We start from the raw sequence: 18,750 nt of genomic DNA on the forward strand, positions 1-18,750 counted from the left end.
GCCGGCGACTGTCCCCTTGGCGGGCGCTCCGGCGAGCTCGGCGCGGGAGAGGAGCGCGGCGTCCCAGCCGCGGGCGGCCGCTGCCGTTCCTGCCTGCTCAGTCCCGCGCGAGGCAAATACCGAATGGGGGGCGAAGCGGCCTAAGCTGTTTTTTTTTAGTATTGGGATCAAACTCAGGGCCTCAAGCAGCTCAAGTGCTCTACCCCTGAGCCACACCCCCAACCCCCAGCGAGTTTATTTATTTTAAAGTAAAGAATCACAATGTCCCGGTTCGCGTCCAAATTCCCGCTCGAGCGCCGTCGAGAGAAAGTGGAGAAGGTAACTTTCCCAGTCAGGGGGCCGCGATAAGTCAACGGGAATTGTCCTGCGGCCGTGATTGGAGCGACATCTGCTGGGAGCTTTCAGCATTTTCGGTCCGCTTTCGGTGACCCAGTTTGTCAGGCGGTTGGTAATCTCTGGGTTTGGTTTCCCCGAGAAGGGATCTTAGGCGAAGGATGGGGGGTGGCGGGAGGGCGGAGGGCTGCAGAGGGCACCTTGAGGCCTAGACCTGGAGAGATGAGTTCTGGGGGTGCTGTTCCTAACCCACCCACCCCCCAGCCGGGCCCTTCAGAGACTTTAGTGAGCCTACTGGTTTTGTGTGGGAAAGTGTGGGGAGGCAGCGCCAAGTAGAGGCTGAAGACTTAAGAGAAATTGGAAATTGCAGGGGTGGTGAAGTATGCGTTTACCAGCTACTACACCCTTGATAAAAGTAATCCCGTGCGGGCCGTGGAGGCGCACAATTGTAGTCCCAGCACTGATGGAGGCTGAGGCAGGAGGAGTGCTTTGAATTTGTGGCCAGCCTGGGCTATATAGTAAGTTCAAGCCCAGCCTGAATTACAAAGCAAGACCTTGTCTCAAAAAACCATAAATAAATAAATCCTGTGATGTGATTTGACGGTCCTGAAATGATCCATTATTTTAAGTGGCCCTTTCCACCTGGAAGGTATTGCCTTCGGTAGAGAACTGGCCCTGGTTTTATCCGCTAAGGAAGCTAATGACCTTAATCGTTCTTTAAAATGACAAAATTAGTGCACCTGGAAAATACAGACATGACTGAAGAGGGAATGGAGATGTAACACTGATAATCACCGTGAACGTCGTCGTGTATTTCCTTCCAGTCTTTTTTTTTTTCTAGTTGTGTAAATGATGTACAGAATTTTACAAAGGTACTTTGTAAAGTACTAAAGGTACTTCCTCATTTTCTTAAGTATTCTTAGAACAGTTTTTGACTGCATAGTCTGTCATGTAAGTGGGCCATATATATTCTGTCTCCTATTGCTAGGCGTGTAGGATGTTTGTCAGCTTTTTACTGGCACATAAATCTGTGTGTTGTCTTAGAATAAAATGCTATAAATTGAGTTACTGGGACACAAGATATATACAATCTCAGGACTTTTTTTTAGTACTGGGTCTTCACTACATCCCCACCTGATCCTCTTTTTTTGTTTTTTTTTTTTTTTTAAAGACAGCAAGATAGGGTCTCTCCAAGTCAATAAATTGCATGGGCTGGGCTTGAACTTGTGATTTTCGTGCCTCAACCTCCAGACTTCTGGGATTAGAGGCACACATGACCTTTGAAATAAATTACCAAATTGCTTTCTGGAAAGGTTTCTCATTTTTATCTCTGTTCCAGAGAACAGGACTTTTTTTCATGTTGTTCCTGATGTTGGATATGGTTAAGAAGACAAAAATAAGACCAGCTTGGTGTACAAAAAATGGTATCTGATTTGTTGTAGTTTGATTATTAAAGTTAAATCTGTTCATATGTTCACTGGTCATTGAATCCTCATGCGAATTCTCATGTGAAGCCATCTCCCTTGTCTGTTTTGCCACGTGGTGGGCTGGGGGGCTGTCAATTTAATTGAGTATATTGGCTTTATGGCATAATGGGAGCCAACTCTCCCAGGGCCTGTGTCCTTTAGAAGGATGAGCATTGGAGTTCTAGGTCTTCAGAGACAATGTACAGGAAGTCCCCAACTTATGAATGAGTTCTGTTCTGAGAGAGTTGTTTGTGAATTGGATTTATTCATAAACTAGCAACTTGAGTCTTACGCAGTACCCCCGTGAAAGTTCACAACTTGAATGTGTATAGGTTGGGGACTTATTGTTTTAGACCCTGGAGAACAGGGAAAATAAAAATGAGGAGTCTTTGAATCCACCAGTGTGCAAACTCCCACACTTGACTCTCATTAACTCACTGGGGAAGAAGTTGGTGAGTTGAGGTCACTGTGCCTGAGTACACAGGTGTTTTATTCACCAGCAGCACCACTTCTTAAGGACTTCATGTCAGATGTGGGTGGGTTTTCTTGGTGTACATTATTTTGCTTAATCACTCCCAAAAAGATACAAGGTAGATACTTCCTATTTTGCAGATGAAGACTGGAGCTTAGTGATATGAAGCCTCCCACTTGTCCTCACAAAGGGGTTTTAATTACTGGTGTAGTGATGTCCAGCTTCAGCCACTACTTCACTTGCTTGTGTATTATAATGCAGTGTGGACACAGACCCATCCTCCAGTCTACCCTCCGCAGAGCTGCACTGATGCCCCCTCTCCCTGGCCATACGCTGCAGTGCTTGTGGAAACGTGACCCTTTGGCACCGCCTGCTTAGATTTACCACCCAGATGAGAGGGCAGTGGGAATGAGTGCTCACAACCCCCTTTTGTGGTTGTACAGATGTCTGTACAAGTTAGCTTCGCTGCTGACCTGTGCCTTTTTGTTTTCTCTTTTTTTTGTTGTTTTTTATTTTCTAGATAAAAAATCTCAACCGCGGTTTTGCCAAACTGAAGGCACTTGTGCCATTTCTTCCCCAAAGCAGAAAGCCTAGCAAGGTTGATATCCTTAAAGGTGCAACTGAATACATACAAGTTCTCAGTGATGTTTTGGAAGGAGCCAAGGATTCAGAGGTAAAGGTTTAAGAATTTAGAAAAATGGCAGACAGCATTTTGGAGCCTTTTCTCCATGTGAGGGATTATGCCAAGCAATTTATGTATACTTTTCAGTTAGTGGTTATAATAATCCTTAGAGGTATTTATGGTCCTCCTTTGACAGAGGAGAAAACCAAAGCATAAGTAAAGCCCACACAGCTAAGAAGTGTCAGGATTAGAGTTTAAAACCAAATCTGGATGAGACCCTGACCATTTATTTACCCACCTCCTGTCGTTGTTCAGGGTGCCTAGGTGATAGCTGCTGAATTTTTAATAATCTTGATAACTGGGACACAAAAAAGGGCTTCCATGAAAGCACTTTGTGGTGGTAGTTTTCTGTTAGCAGAACATCCACTAGGACGCACAAAGGGGTTTTGTGAAAATTTAACAGAACAATATACATGAACCTGCTTTGTAAACTGTGAAACACCGCTGTGTCACCAGCATTATTTGGGTGGGTTAGTGCAGAAGCAGTCAGCAGGCAGTGAATGGTGCAGGCTAATTTTATGGCTCATGCCATGGACAGGCAAACCCAAAGGCCTGCAGATGAATCTGTTGTCAGGGCATATAAGACATGCAGAGAGAAAAGGCCTTTGAAATCCCTGAATGATGCCTTAATTGGAGGAAATCATTAGAATGGAGAAGATGGAGGAACAAGATTGGCAGAGGGGCTGAGAAGGAGAGAATCTTGGGAAACTAAGGGTGGAAAGTAGAAGATGTTACAGAGATTAGGAAAGGTCAAGACCGAAGGCAGCCATGCCCAGCATTTGAGAGGCAGGAGAGGAATGGACTAGAAGTCAACTCCTAGGAGGTTGGAGTGCATTACTGGTTCAAGCAAAGGCAAGTGGCAAACTTCAAGTCCATTTAACCTGGAAGTCTGAGAATGGAGAGAAAGATCAAAACAAGGAAAGGAAGAAAACGATTAGTTCAAGTGGAAGTCTCTTCTAAGAAGCAGTATGATTATGTTTAGAGGCAAAGAGGAGAGATACTAGAAGAGGAAAACCCTAGAAATATTCATGTATGGTAAAATTTTTGCTGTTTATTCCTTTTTGTCTGCTATTCATATTCAGGTGACTGCCAGGAAGATAGGTTTGGATTAGACTTTCCTATTGGCCAAACTGGGTGGTTTGCTTGAGGCATGGCCACGGTATTCAAACGTGCAGCAGGCTGCCTTATTTTTTATTTGTGTTCTAATAGTGTAACAGAAACATTTTTTTCTGTGCTGCATTCATTAAAAGATACAGGGTTTGTTCCATACCATACTATTTTGAATGTAGTTGCCTATTGCATAACATTTTAAGGTTGCAGAAGAATGTTTCTCTCCATAATAACTTAAGCATTGCCTTTATCACTAAAATGAACCCTCATCAGTTAAATGTTTGAAATCTGTTGATATAAATCTTAAAAGTCTGACTGTCATATTATACTGTTTGACAATTAACATGGTTTCTAGAAGCAAGACCCAGATAAGCAGAACTATAGCAACAGTCCTCCTGGACCACATATATCCTTGGCTAGAGAGCTATCAAAAAACATTATCCAACATACCAGCTGTGCTCCTGCCTTGAAGAATGAAGAGGAAAGGCCCTGGGCAGATGGTGGCAGTGGTGAGCCTGCATATGCTTGTTGCAAGAGCATGCTGCCTGTGACTAGGAGTTATTTCACTGGCCAGGAGTCTGGTAAAGTATTCCTTTTTAAATCACCATATAGATATCCAAGAGCTCAACACGTATACCTTGAGCTGCATGTCATTTTCCACCCTAAAACATGATGAAAAGAAGAAAATTTTATGAAAGCACCTGGGTAGGGAGGATGGGGCTTCCTTCCTAATGTAGAGTATTACATTCCTAAACTAATTGGTAGGCAGCTCAAGGAGAGGGGCAATTCCTCCAGAATGACACAATATAGAACTAAGCTTATTTTTTAAAAGATATTATGTAACACATCAAAAGGCTTTCTGGATTCTGTGGTCTCCAGGAAAAGAAGTAAGTAGCTTGTTGTACATAAAGATTCATGGTGATCCTATTTTGGGAGTAGAGGGCTGTAGGTAAGGAAATATTTTCTAAGTAATAACAAAGCAATTTATTGTAATGACTCTCATCACTTTGTGAAACTAAAGAGGTAGCTGGAAGTAGCAGCATGCTTCTCCGAGTCTAGAAGGTGCACGTTTGGCTTTTGCTGTGGATCAGTGTTACACAACTGAGGCCCCTTGTTCTGTCCTGACCCATAATAAATGCTGTTGAAATAAGAAAGGCCTGTAGGAAACAACCAGGCACGGTGTTATTGCTCACTGTGATGTGTAAGGGAAAATGGGGGCTATGGAGTCACAAATGATGGTGGGAAGTAGTTTTGAATAGCAGTTATATGCAGGCTCTGGAGGCAGGCCACTGGGGTCCCAACCTGGGTTTTACCATTTGCTAGCTCTGTGATTTTGTTTGAGTTCCTGAACCTCTTTGATTCTCAGTTTCCTCATCTATGGAATGGGAATGATAATAGCACCTCCCTCCTACATAAGAGAGTCAAATGATACCACATCAGTGAGACGTCTGGTGTACTGGCCTGCATATCAATGTTCACTTGGACAGATATTGAACTGACTCACCGTGAGCAGTCAGTGTTGGATGGGAAACACTACTAAGGCACAGGCACACCAGCTCTGTGAAGTATTTTGAGTTTTCTCACTTGGCTTTCATCAGTGGTTTACTCTGATTTGAGTTCTTCATAGGCTTCCTGTTCACTCACTTGTAAACACTGGCTTCCATTTCTGATTTGGTGGCTGTTTTTCAAGTATTTCATTTTAATATATGCTTGGTCAAGATTTTCATATTCTGGTTGCTTGAGATGTGAAACGTCTCTTGCTAGTCAACGCTTAGGAGACAATTCTTGTTACTACCACAAGAGGGCGCATGGATGACTGAGACGAAAAGAAAGGGAAAAAAATGACCTGACATGGACCTTGATCCTGGCTGTCTCAGTTCGTCATAATAATAATGCTCCCACTAATGCTGGTGTTAATATATACTGGATTTTAGAGTGAGAATGAGACTTGTATTAAATCTTCGTTGATCCTTATTAGGTAAGTGTCATAGCAGCTCATACTTTACTGTCAGTTCTGTTGGGCCTGGGCTGGAGCAGGAGGCTGTGGTGATTATACATGGGAGATCCTTGTTTACCAAGGACCATAGAACCTGGGATAGGCCACTTACAGCACATTAATTTAAAGTGTGAACTAATATTTTCTACAAGGAACAGAAAAGTTCTCACTGGAATTTTCGTTTAAAAAAGGGAACAAGGCGCTTAATTTTTAGCCCTTTTAGCTCACCAAGTTTGTGAATTGGAAGTGTATGTTAATTCTTCCAATTAACATAGCGAGTCCAGATATGTAACTTCTGTCAAGGGTGACTTTCAAGGCTTGGTTGTACAGTGTTATTTTTGTAGAAGTGTTCTAATATTTTATCAGTTTTGTCAAGTATTTCTCATCTTTAGATATTCAAATCACTCATCTTTAAAATAAAAATTCTGAAATAATAACCTATAGAAAGGCTCCAAGTATAATACAAAGAACGTTTGTTCCTCTTTGGGAGTGAATTGCCAACCTGACAATCAATCCTATCCCTTTTTAATATTTTATTTTGGGACAGAATCTTGCTAAGTTGCTCAGGCTGGGCAAGAATTTGGGATGCTCTTGCCTCAGATTCCCAGAGTGCTGGGGTTATAGCTATGCACTCACCTCATACCTAATTACGTCAGTATTTTCTATGAGCAGGGACAGTCTACTAACATAAGCATAGTGCAACACCAAAATTGGTAAATCAGTGTCAGTGTATTTTTGTCCTGCAGTTTTCAGGCCCCATTCTAGTTTCCCAGTAGCCTCAATAATGTCCTTTCTGAGCAAAAGACCTACCTGAGAATCATGAATTGCATTTAGTTGTCATATCTCTGTAGCTTCCTTCATTATTGGCTTTTCTGTGACTTTTATGACCCTGGCACTTGTAAAGATTCTAGACCAGTTATTTTGTAGAATAAAATTCTTGATCTGCCTCACCTGTTTCCTCCTGATTAGGTTCACACTTGCATTTTTGGCAGGAATCACAGAAGGGATGCTGCTTGCATATTCATTGAATCCTACCAGATGTGGCAGATTTCAGTTTGTTCCTCTTTGGGCTCCACAAGAACCCTCTTATTGGCTCTGATAGTCTACCCAGGCCACCACTTATCCGAAGTTGGGTGTCTTCTCCTCTTTCAGCGAGGACCTTGATACCTCAGTTTGGATAACCATGAGTCCTCTTTACCTTACTGTAACCCAACTACTGGAATTAATTCTGAATTTTTCAAAATGCAAGAGGAGGAGAAATCATTTTTTCTTTGAAGTGCCTGCTGTTCAGCCATCGTTTGGGCTAGTTTTTTCTGTTAACTTATTTAGCTCTGAGATCTTGTTTACACATGAACTGAGCAATTATTCAGCATTGCTTTTACTGACTTTCTAAAAAGTTTGCATTTTAAATCAAGGATCAGGATGGGTCTAAGATAGAGGAGCTAGGAATGCTCAGGTTAGCCTTCATTTGACAAAAGGATCCTCCCAAGGGTTTAGGCCATAGGGGTGACTATTTGGAGTTTCAGAATTCTGACCAGATACCCTAAGTGGAGACCCTTCAGGGTTCTTGCAGCTGATGTAGCTCAGCTGAGATGCACGTATGCAGGGGGGTTTGGGATATGGGATGCAGCCTCTTTCCAGCTTCAGTGTGCCAGAGAGGCACCTTGTTCTTGCCCTCTGGGAGGATCTAGGGAGTGGAATTCTTGGTGCTGGCAAGGATGGGCATTTCTGGGGATTTGGAAATGGAATCAGGACAGGCTATGCGAGATCAACAACATTCCTCTGAGGTAGAATCCTGAATGAAGCACACAAGAATCTGCTGATGGCAGGGACAGAGATTAATTTCTGGGGCCAGAGCAGCAAATGTGGGACCAGAGCAGCCAGAGAGGGCCGTGACCTACATGAAGTCACGCATCTGGTCTTGGTGGGTATAAGATTAGTTTCAAGGTCTAGGAAGAGTTTAAAATTGGAGTTTAAGGTGTATATATCTTGCCACATTGGGGTTGAGTATTGCTGGGTGGCAACATGCTGGCTGCCTTGCCCCTGGTTTATTCCTTCTCTGTCGTTTGTGACCATAGCTTGGGCATTGCATAGCACACATGGTCTGCATTGTGTTCAAATATGCCTGTGATACTGTGGAGGCTGTCTCTGACCATCCTCAGTTTTGGAGTGGGGTGCCGAGAGGCCTGGGATTGGAGGGCTTTGGAAAGCGACCTGTGCAGGAACATAAACGTCTGTTAAAGGAGCCTAAATGTGTTGCCAACATACATTTCTGAATTTTGTTATGCCATGGGAAAGTTCCTTGAAAGGGATTTTGAGAGGAGGAGGCCTGTGTGGGTGGTGGGTTTTTACCACTTTTCTCCAGGTTGTGACAATCTGTGAAATTAGTCCTTGGGGATGTTTTTAAAATAGCATTTTAAGGTCTGAAGTGGGGTGGTCTGACTAGTTGGGAGGAACGTATTAGCCCCTTGGGAAAGCCCGAAAGCAGTGATGGTGAGCCTGTTAGAGCTTTCAGGGATAACAGCCCTGTGGCACACGTATCAGAGATTCGCCCCCACTGACTTACAGCCTCTTTTGTCTTCCATCTCATGCCCACCCCTCACCAGTGGCTTCAGGAGATGCGAACAGTTATTCCACAGTATCATGATGTATCTAAGTTTTTGCATGGTAAACGGGTTTGTCTGCCCCAGAGTTCACTGATGGGGCAGATTCTGAGGAGGTTAATCAGCAGAGTACTTTGGAAGATTGAATCCCCTTTTTTGTGGTACTGGGGACTGAACCCAGAGCGTTTGCCTTGAGCTATATCCCTATCCCTTTTTAATATTTTATTTTGGGACTTGCTAAGTTGCTCAGGTTGGGCTTGAATTTGGGATCTCCTGCCTCAGATTCCCAGAGTGCTGAGATTATAGGCACACACCCCTGTGCCTGGTTGAATTTCCCTTTTGATGGGACAGGTGCTGTCTGTATGCTACAGTCCCCAGTGCTCCCTGTTGATGCCTTAGATCATCTCACCTTTTTAGGTAATTGACTGTGGAGTCCTGGGCTAAGGGCACTGAGGCTCCAAAAACACTGTCCAGTGACTACATTTAGCTCCAGGATTTCACTGATTTCTAAGCTTTGGGGCTGTAGGAACTGGTGCTTTGGTGGCACATATACTTGTAGTTCTCTGGGACTTTGGAAAGGTTAGCTACATGGGACATGCAGGACAGGAAAGGTTCATCTTTGGAATGATGACAACTCCAGTGGGGCATCCTCTGGTTGCAGTTATTGAGGAAGAAACCCAACTGGACACCTGAGGAAAATTCTTAAGGCTCAAGTTGATCAAGATAAGTAGAAAATGTTACAAGGAAGATAAATTTTTATTTCTTGGTGAATATAAGAAAAGGAGATCCTGTTTTGTTGGAATTTTAATTCTATGGACACAGAGGTTGATTTATTGTGAATGCAGGTTCATGTTTGTGTGTGTGTGTGGGTGGGCACGCGCGTGTGTGTGTACATGTGTGAATCTGGTGTTTTTAAATGACAACTCTACCTTGTATGTGGCCTAACCCTATCAGTAAGCAGAACATTATTTGAGAAAGGTAATAATTCCTTTTCTATTTCCATATAGATAATAGGACTTGTGGTAAAATTGATTGCATTGTTTTTTCCCTTCCACTAACTTCCAGAAGGACTACTTACATGAGATTTTATAAGCACCTTACAAAAGGTCCATATCATTGGCCCTAGGTAATACAGAGGAGAAAGGCAGAACTGGATAGAAGAATCTTTCAGAGGGAGAGACCAGACTTTTCTGATGTGTTCTCTCTCGAGACAGTTGGTTCTTGGGTTACCCAGAAACCGATAAATGGTAGGCCACCATGAGCTAAGGAAGATCAGTGTCCTTACTACCTTTGACATCCTAATTCTTGGGTTATCCAGAACAGACACAGGATAAAGTGGACTTGAAGGACAAAGTATTAATGACAGATCTCCTAGTGTGGGATGGTAAAGGGATTATAAATAGAACTCCATTATTTTAAGGGCTTTTCTGATCTTTCTTGGTCCCTCCTCTTGGAAATCTTTTCTCTCCTCACATCCTTCTAGCTACTCACATGTGGAATACAGGTCGGAGGCACCTGCCTCATTGGGGTGGTCTAAGATAAGGAGACAAGGGAAGAGTCCCCAAGCATCATGTGATCAGGACCAGGACCCCAAGGAAGAGGCCACGGCTACATTTGGTGGCCAGTGTTTCCCTCATATAGGGAGCTTCATCTGCTGGAAGATTGTCTACATACCTGTCCCTCTAGACGTGAAAGTGAGGCTTGTGGCCACAATGCTGGATTCCAGTTTCTGAGTTCTGGTTGAACTTTCCCACGGCTGAGGCAGGACCAACAGATGTGTGAAAATGTAATCTTACTTTCTGTACTGTATTCTACTTTTTTCTGAGACCTCAGCGAGACCCTTATGATGTGGATAGTGGGAAAACTCCTTTATCTTGCCCAGTAAGGACCATTACCTTCAAGTAAATCCTGAATCATTGCAGGGGCTGGCCTGGAGAAAAGAAGGCATAGCAAAACCCTGAACATTCACACTGGATGTCAGCACCCCTCAAGACAAAGGAGACCAGAGGAACAGCCAGGGTCCTCTTCCACCCGCCACAGTGCATGCTCCTCACTACCCCTAGAAGTGGAGAGGGTTTGGGGAGATTGCTTAAGAAGAGAGAAGCCCCATAGGGATGCTGAAGAGGACAACATTGATAAACTTAACGTTTTCCAATCGGGATACTTAAATATACATTATATTCCTAGAATTTTCCATCTACCTCTTAAAAACAAAATAAAACAATGATCTAAAATACACTAAAAATTGTGTCTTAGGGTTAAAACATTTCATATTTGCAAACAGTTTTTTTTTTTTTTTTAAATAAAGCCTCTAAAGCTCAATATGAACAACAACAACAATCTTGATTACAGGAATTTTGACAAGACTCAATTAAGATTAGAAAAAAGAATTACTCATATATATTTTGTGCCAGATACTTCCTGGCACTTTATACATAGTAATCTATTTAATTTTTACAACCCTGTAATATGCAAACAATTATATCCATTTTACATGTGAGGAATCTAAGGAATAGAAATAACTTGCCCAATATCCAAGAAGTCGATGAAGAGGTGGAGTTGAGGGTCACATTCCTTTTAACCACTTTTAGTCCAACAAAACCCAGCCTTGAAATGTAAATGAGAGTAGACAAGAAAATAAAAAAAAAAAATCAAAGCTAAATTAAAGCACTTGATGACAGTTTCTTTTTCCTTCCACAGTGATATGTTTATTGGGTTTCACTATCTGAATTGCCCATGATTTGAGTCTTTATTTTTCAGTCATGGGTTTGTTTATTCCAGTTGGGATTTCAGAAAATGGAGAAGATGCAGGATGGACTCACTGTCCTAGTAAAACCTCTGCTGAGAATCTAGTAAAATGCTTCCAATTTTTTCCCTGTGCAATGGGTTTAGAAACTATAAGAGTGTATGTTAATCACATCGTGGGTCCTGTTTTTTGATTTTCCTGTCATGGGCATATTTAAGTAACTTGTTAGTTAAGTCATTTGTTAATAACTTGACATTTTTCTATTGTTGGACATAAGTTTTCTTCAACTTCTTATTCTTATAAGCATGGCAAATAACCTGATGCATTTACCCTTTTCTGTTTTTTGTTTTTCTTTCCAGGATAGAATTGCAGAAGTAGAATTCCTGGCTCACAGGTAGGTACCTTTGATGTCTTGATGCACAGCGCCCACTTATAATACCCAGCAGTGTAGAAACGTCAATTCAGTCTTGTTTTTACCAATAAGGAGACCTACTACAGTCAGTGAAGTACAGTATATTTAAATTTAACATATATCATTCCTAGTGAAATTAAATCTTTTATCTTTTTTGACCTGGGGCTCAAAGCCAGGACCTCACATGTGCTGTCCCTCTGATGGACACCCCCGGCCTCCATATTTCTTTATTAGTTGTATTTCTTTTGTGAACTGTCTGGTCTGATTTTTCAGCCATTTATGATGAACTTTCTTTTCTGTTTCAGACCCCTACAAATGCAAAAGTGAAAAGGCCCAGGATTACCTTGTAGGGACAAATAAATACCGTCTTGAAAGTTTTGGAGTCTGAGGATTTTTTGGGGTGGTGAAGAAATTTGCAATAACTCAACTTTAACAATTACTTTTTAAATGCCCTTGCCTGTCACAAATTCACTCAGCTCAAAAAAAAAAAAAAAATTCACTCAGCTCTACCCTCCACTCCATGTTTTGAAGAAACAGGCTTTAGGACCTTCCACTTTTGTTCCTAACCTCTCAAAAGATTTCCATTCTTGTCTTCTCGGGAGCTATATCTAATATTTTTCCATTTGTTTTTAATCACTTTGAGGAATAAGTGACTATTACCTTTCCTAGGGATTTGATCTTCTTTTTGTGGCAATGGGTATTGAATATGCAGAGCACTGAGCTACATCCATAGCCCTTATTTAATTTAAATTTTGAAATAAGTCTTGCTCAGTTGCCCATCATAGGCTTGAATTTGCAGTCCTTCTGTATCAGCCTACCAAGTAGCTGGTTTAGGGTTTTCTAAATGCCCAGCTAACATTCACCTTCTTGGTATCTTCCCAGAAGAATTAAAAATATCATACCACAGCGATATATGTGCAGCAATGTTTATAGCAGTACAATTTGTAATAGCTAGATGTTGGAAACAACCCAAATGCCCATCAGCCAAGGAATGGATAAGAGAGATGTGTTCGTTTTATATAATTGAGTACTACTCAGTCATAAGGATAAATGGGAGATTTTTGTAGGTAAACAGATTCAACTCGAGACCATACTCCTGAGTGGAGTAAACCAGATGCACATGTGTAAGCATCATATTGTCTCCCTAGTGTGAGAAGCTGAAAGAGTAAATAAGATCCAAAATGTACAATAGATATTGTAAAATGGGAAGAAACTTCAAAAAGAGAAACTGGGATTGGGGGATGGAGAAAAGAAGGAAGGGAAGAGCAAAACATTTAAAAAATATAAAAGATAATTAAGATAGTTACGTTACTAATTTCTCGTAGTTCACTGAAAAGAAAGGTTTGTGCTCATAATGTTTGGACAATTAAATGCTTATATCTTCTATTCTGAGTAAAGATAAAATATACAATGTATTAACCATTGTTATCCTCCTATTGTTATGAAATGTTGCTTTTTTCTCTTCAAAATAAAGGAAAGAAACTAAAAAAAAAAAAATGCCCAGCTAAGAATAAATGGCACCTTTGTGCAAGTTAGACACTTGGACATCTTGAGCATGAAGACACTCTTCCTCTTCACAACAGCTGCTCACAAGGACAAGATGCTTAATCTATATGGGGTTCTTTTTTTAAAAAGAGAAAAGAATAAAGACAAAATAACAAAAAGATATAAACAAAATAAAAGCAATAAAAATGATACAGAATTTCAAAACAAGGCGATAGGAAATTAACAATGGTTGTTGTATTATATATTGTTATCTTCAAAGTGGTTACTCGGATAACCAGATATATAGGCAGGTAAGACTGATCAAACAAACATTAACTGTTCCTTTCAATAAACCAAAAGGTCAGTACAATTATCTTAGCTATCTGTGTGTGTGTGTGTGTATTTATTTATTTCCCTTCTTTTCTTTTTTCCCTCATCCCAAACTGCTTCTTTTGAGCAGTTTCTTTCCCTTTTGCAATATCTGTTATACCTTTCAGATTTTATTTTTTTTGTTTTGTTTTTGTTTTTCTTCTGGTACCAGGAATTGAACTCACAACCTTGTGCTTGCCAGGCAGGCACTTTGCCGCTGAGCTAAATCCCCAGCCCCCTTTTCAGATTTTATTTACTCTTTCAGGTTCTTACACTAGGGAGATGATACAATGTTTGCACATGTGGGCCTCATTTATTTCACTTGTGAGTATGGTCTCTAGTTGCATCCATTTACCTATAAAAGCCTCGAGTTTATCTTTCTTTATAGCTGAGTAATGCTCCATTGTATAAAAATACCACATCTTTTTTATCCATTCTTTGGTTGATGGGCATTTGGATTGTTTCAAAGATTTAGCTACTACAAATTGCACTACTATAAACATGGGTGCACATATATCACTGTGGTATGATGTTTTCAGTTCCTCTGGAAAAATACCCAAAAGGAGAATAGCTGGGTTAAATGGGACCTCTAATCATAGTTTACTGAGGAATCTCCAGACTGATTTCTACAGTGATTGTACCAGTCTACACTCCAACAGTGGAGAGGGGTTTTTTTTTCCCCCATAGCCTTTCCAGCATTTGTTATTTGTTGATTTCTTGGTGATAGCCATTCTTTCTGGGGTGAGATGGAATCTCAGTGTTGGTTTAATTTGCATTTCTCAAATGACTAATGACGTTTGAACATTTTTTCATGTATTTATTCGCCATTAGTATCTCTTCATTAGAGAAGCGTGTATTCATCTCAGATGCCCATTTTTGGATTGGGTCTTTGAATTTGTGGGGTCTGATTTTTTTTTTTAACTCTTTATATGTCCTAGATAGAAGTCCTTTGTCTGAGGGGCAGTTAGCTGAAATTTTTTCCTAATTCATGGGTTTTATTTTGACTCTATTGGTGATTTCTTTTGATGTGCAAAAGCTTTTCAATAACATGAGATACCAGTTGTTGATTCTTTGAAGTCTTTCCCATGCAGTTTGGTTTTTGTTCATAAACTCTCTGCCTACCTATGTCTTCAAGATTTCTACCTACTTTCTCTTCCAGTAGATATAGTGTTTCTGTTTTAATATTTAAATCTTTAATCCATCTTTTCTTTAGTGTGTGGTGATAGATATGGGTCTAGTTTTATTTTTCGGCATGTGGAGAGCCAGTTTTTCAGGCATATATGGGGTTCTGTTCTGTGCATTTTGTATAGGTTAACTTGTCCTTATAATAATCCTATGAGATAGTCATGGCTATCTCTCTCTCTCAGATGGAAGACTGAGGCCCAGGTAATGTATTAGCTTAGCTGCAATAACAAATACCATACACTAGGTGGTTTAGCAATACATTTATTTCTTCTGGTTTTAAAGGCTGGGAAATCCAAGATCAAGCTTGGCAGAGCTGTTTCTGCTGAGGGCTGTCTTGCTACCCTGAAGATGGTTTCCCTCTCACTGTGTCCTCATGTGGTAGAAAGCTAGCTCTGGTCTCTTCATCCTCTTCAGTGACTTGCACAGCTTTAAAGGCACTGGCAGTGGGACTTGTTTCTGTTGAATGTGGCATTGTAGGGATTTGGGTTTCAAGGTAAGGATAAAAAAACCCTTACTGATGTGAGCTGTACACCCGCTAAGCAGCATGCATGGGAACTGGAATGGGAACTGTCTGCTGGTTCTAAGAGTTGTTAGGCAGTGAGAGAGTCGTGGTCTCAGGAACAAAACTCTGGGTCTGTATGAGGCATCAATCTCAAGTTTCAAGACAGACCCTGAAAGCATTAACACCGTCTACAAATAATAACTCCAGAATAATCCTATTGGGCAAGTGGTGATAATGAGGAAAGTTCCCCATCTTGGGATCTTGCTTATTACAAAGGGCTGGGAGAAGGAGGAACTAACGTACTTGGCATCTGTGTCCATGTGAGACTCTCCCACAGGAACTGCATATCATCAGGCTTCATGGTTTAGCTCTGGAATGTCCTCCAAAGGCTCATGTAATGAAGGCCTGGTCCCCAAGCCTTAGTGCTACTGGGAAGTGGTAGAAACCTTAGCAGGCAGGACTTAGATGGAGAACTTGGGGGATATTAGAGTGTTTCTTTGAAGAGGGCATTGGAACCCTGGCTCCTCCTTTTCTTTCTGCTTCCTGGCTGCCATGAAGTGAACACCTGTCCTTTGCCAAGCTCTTCCGCTTCCTCACCACAAACCTAAAAAGCAGTGGAGCCAGCTGACCATGGACGAAATCCTCTGAAGCTGTGATCCGAAACAAACCTTTCCTCCTCTAAGTTGTCCTTCTGAGGTGTTTTGTCACAGGGAAGGAAAGCTAACACGCCAGGCTCACCGCAGTTGTACCCACAGCCTTGAGGTCTGGACCTAATGTGAAAGTGGGAACTGGATCCTGGGCCCCTCTACCTTGACGCTTGTCCCCAGGTGTGGCTGGGGTTGCAATGGCTGGCTGTCTCCTTTTCTTCAGTGAGGAGATGACCATCAGTACTTTCCCATTTTTGTCTGTACAGCAACCCTGGGTGGGAAGTTATGTTAGTTTTCTGCCATCACAAAGTACCACTTACAGTATGGAATAGCAGAAATGTGCTGTATCTCGGTTCTAGAGTCTAGAGGTCTGAGACCACGGTGTCAGCAGGTATGATTTCTTTTGGGGCCTCTCGCCTTGGCTTGTAAGTGGCCATCTTTATGCTGTTGTGTTGTCATGTGGTCTTGCATCTCCAGTTTGTGTCCAGATTTCCCCTTCTCTCTCCTCTGTATCTCCCACATACCCTTCCTCCCTTTTTTGTGCTACTTTGCACTGAGCTACATCCCTAGACCTTTTTCACAATTTTTTGAGACAAGAACTTGCTCAGTCACTAAATTTCCCTGGCTAGACCTGAACTTGTGATCCTCCTGCCTCAGCCTCCTAGAGTGCTGGGATCATAGGTGTGTGACATCATGCCTGGCTATATGTCCTCTCATACCAGTCACATGGGAACAAAGCTAACACATATGGTCTAATAGTATCTTCATCATCTCTTGAAGGGAACTAGGTCCACAGGTATGTTCTAATGTACTGAGGGTCATGACTTCAACATGCAGATATTAAGAGAGGGTAGAGTATGCCCATAACAGGGCAACACTGTTACCTTCTCTTTATAGCTGGGAAGAGACCAGGGATCAGGGGCTTCCCCAAGGTCATACAGCCCTGGACCCCCAACTCAGTTCTCCTTCCAGGGTGGGCCTCAGCCACAGGATGGCTGAACTTTCATTTGCTGGGGAAATAGTGTCTTCAGAAGATCTAGACTTACAGTTCTTCTTTGGTCTTGCTGTGAAAGGACCTTCCCCCACCCTCTTCTGTCTTACATTGTCTTCCCCTAAAGTTTATCACGATCTGAATAGAGTTAGGAGGTAAGCCCACAAAGAACCTGTCATAGAAAGGGAAAGGGACATAGGTAAGAAAAGCCACAGAAGATGCCTGGCTGAGGTTACTGCTGTGGGCAGCTGGGGTTCAGTCCTGCTGAGACACTCTGAGAGATCATATAAAACCCACCTCGGAGGCATATTCTCAACACACAGGGTGAGCAAACCAGGCCATTGATCCACTAACTCCCCACAAGCATGGGTTTAAGGCTGATCCCTAGGAGTGTTCACTCCTCCAGCATTTCCAGCATCCCTCAGGGAGGGCCACTATAATTATGCCTACACCTGGAGAATGCTAAGACTCTGTATTAGTTATCTGTACTACACAACAAATTACTCCAAGCTTAGAAACTTAGAACAACAGATTTGTTAACACATAGTTTCTGGGGGTCAGGAGATAAATCTGGATGTGATTTAACTGGTCTTCTGCTTCAAGGTTTCTCAAAGTATCGGCCAGGGCTAAGACCTGAGCTGAAGAAGGCTTGACTGGGGAAGGATCTGCCTATAAGCTCAGGTGGCTGTTAGCAGAATTCACTTCCTCAGGGACTGTTGACTGGATGCTACCCTCATTCTCTTCCCATGTGGGTCTCTCCAATATGGCTACTTAATGAAGCATTCAGAGAAGAAAGCAGTCAAGCGTTTGCTAGCACTAGAAAGTGTCTTATGTAACATAACTGCAGAAATGGCATCTCATCACCTTGACTGTATTCTACAGGGTAGAGGCAAGTCATGGTTGCACCTGAGGGGAGTGAGTTTTACAGGCTGTAAATCCCAGGAAATGGGGGTTCTTGGGGCCAGCTTAGGGGCAACCTCGCAAGGAACTGTGTGGCTACTCCACAGCCACCTTCTCTGTACGTTATTGCTGTTCAGAAACATTTTTGTCAAGAGACCTAGAGAAAAATAATTCTATTGCAAATCAATCAGGAAATCTAATTTTGTGCTTGGTCTGGCCACAGGGGTTAGCTAGCTATGTTGAAGTCAGGCCTGGGCTCTCCTGGGCTTTGCTGTCATGAGTTGAAGGCCAGGCACCAGGGCCTGCAACAGTGGGAACTTGGAAGTCCTGTGGGCTGGTGATGGCTGCAGCCAGCACACTTTGTGCCTCCTTTTGTTGGCTTTCTAAGTGAATTTGGAATTGACTGAGAATTTCTAAAATTCAATGAAGATTTTCACAGACTGTTAATATGGGACTTAGAAAGCCAGGCATGGTGGCACACGCCTGTAATCCCAGCACTCAGGAGGCTGAAGCAGGAGGATCATTGCGAGTTCAAGACCAGCCTGGGCTACAAAGTGTGCTCAAGGCCAGCCTGAACTGCATAGCGAGACCCTGTCTCAAAACAAACAAACAAACAAAAAAAAAAACAAAAAAAACCGTGGAACTTAGAGAAGTCTTGTTTCCTGTCTGACATCAGAACAATGCCTGAAGCCATGATTTTTAGCATGAATACTCAGATTGGGTCTAGGAGATGTGGAACACATTTTCTTTTTAAATCCTGTAATGGCCAAAGGAACAGAATCACTTTTTTTGGAAGAAGGAAAGCATATCTGCCTTGTCAGTGTCTTATAACAGTTCTGCTTTTAAATATC

The 18,750-nt window shown here is 42.0% G+C and overlaps 1 protein-coding gene across 2 annotated transcripts; it reads left to right on the forward strand.

Annotated features, from left to right (window-relative positions):
• Nucleotides 1-2,791: 2,791 nt before the first annotated feature.
• Figla (folliculogenesis specific bHLH transcription factor) lies at nt 2,792-12,197 on the forward strand (the record flags this gene model as incomplete). Of its 2 annotated transcripts, XM_013514581.1 has the most annotated exon segments (4): nt 2,792-2,944; nt 4,419-4,644; nt 11,768-11,802; nt 12,126-12,179. In XM_013514581.1, coding segments are annotated over 3 exon segments (384 nt in total), but the record flags the coding sequence as incomplete, so codon positions are not given.
• Between the last annotated feature and the right edge of the window lie 6,553 nt (nt 12,198-18,750).

This window comes from Chinchilla lanigera, unplaced genomic scaffold, assembly GCF_000276665.1.
Source record: "Chinchilla lanigera isolate Chin_1 unplaced genomic scaffold, ChiLan1.0 scaffold00023, whole genome shotgun sequence".
NCBI classification, from domain to species: Eukaryota; Metazoa; Chordata; class Mammalia; order Rodentia; family Chinchillidae; genus Chinchilla; species Chinchilla lanigera.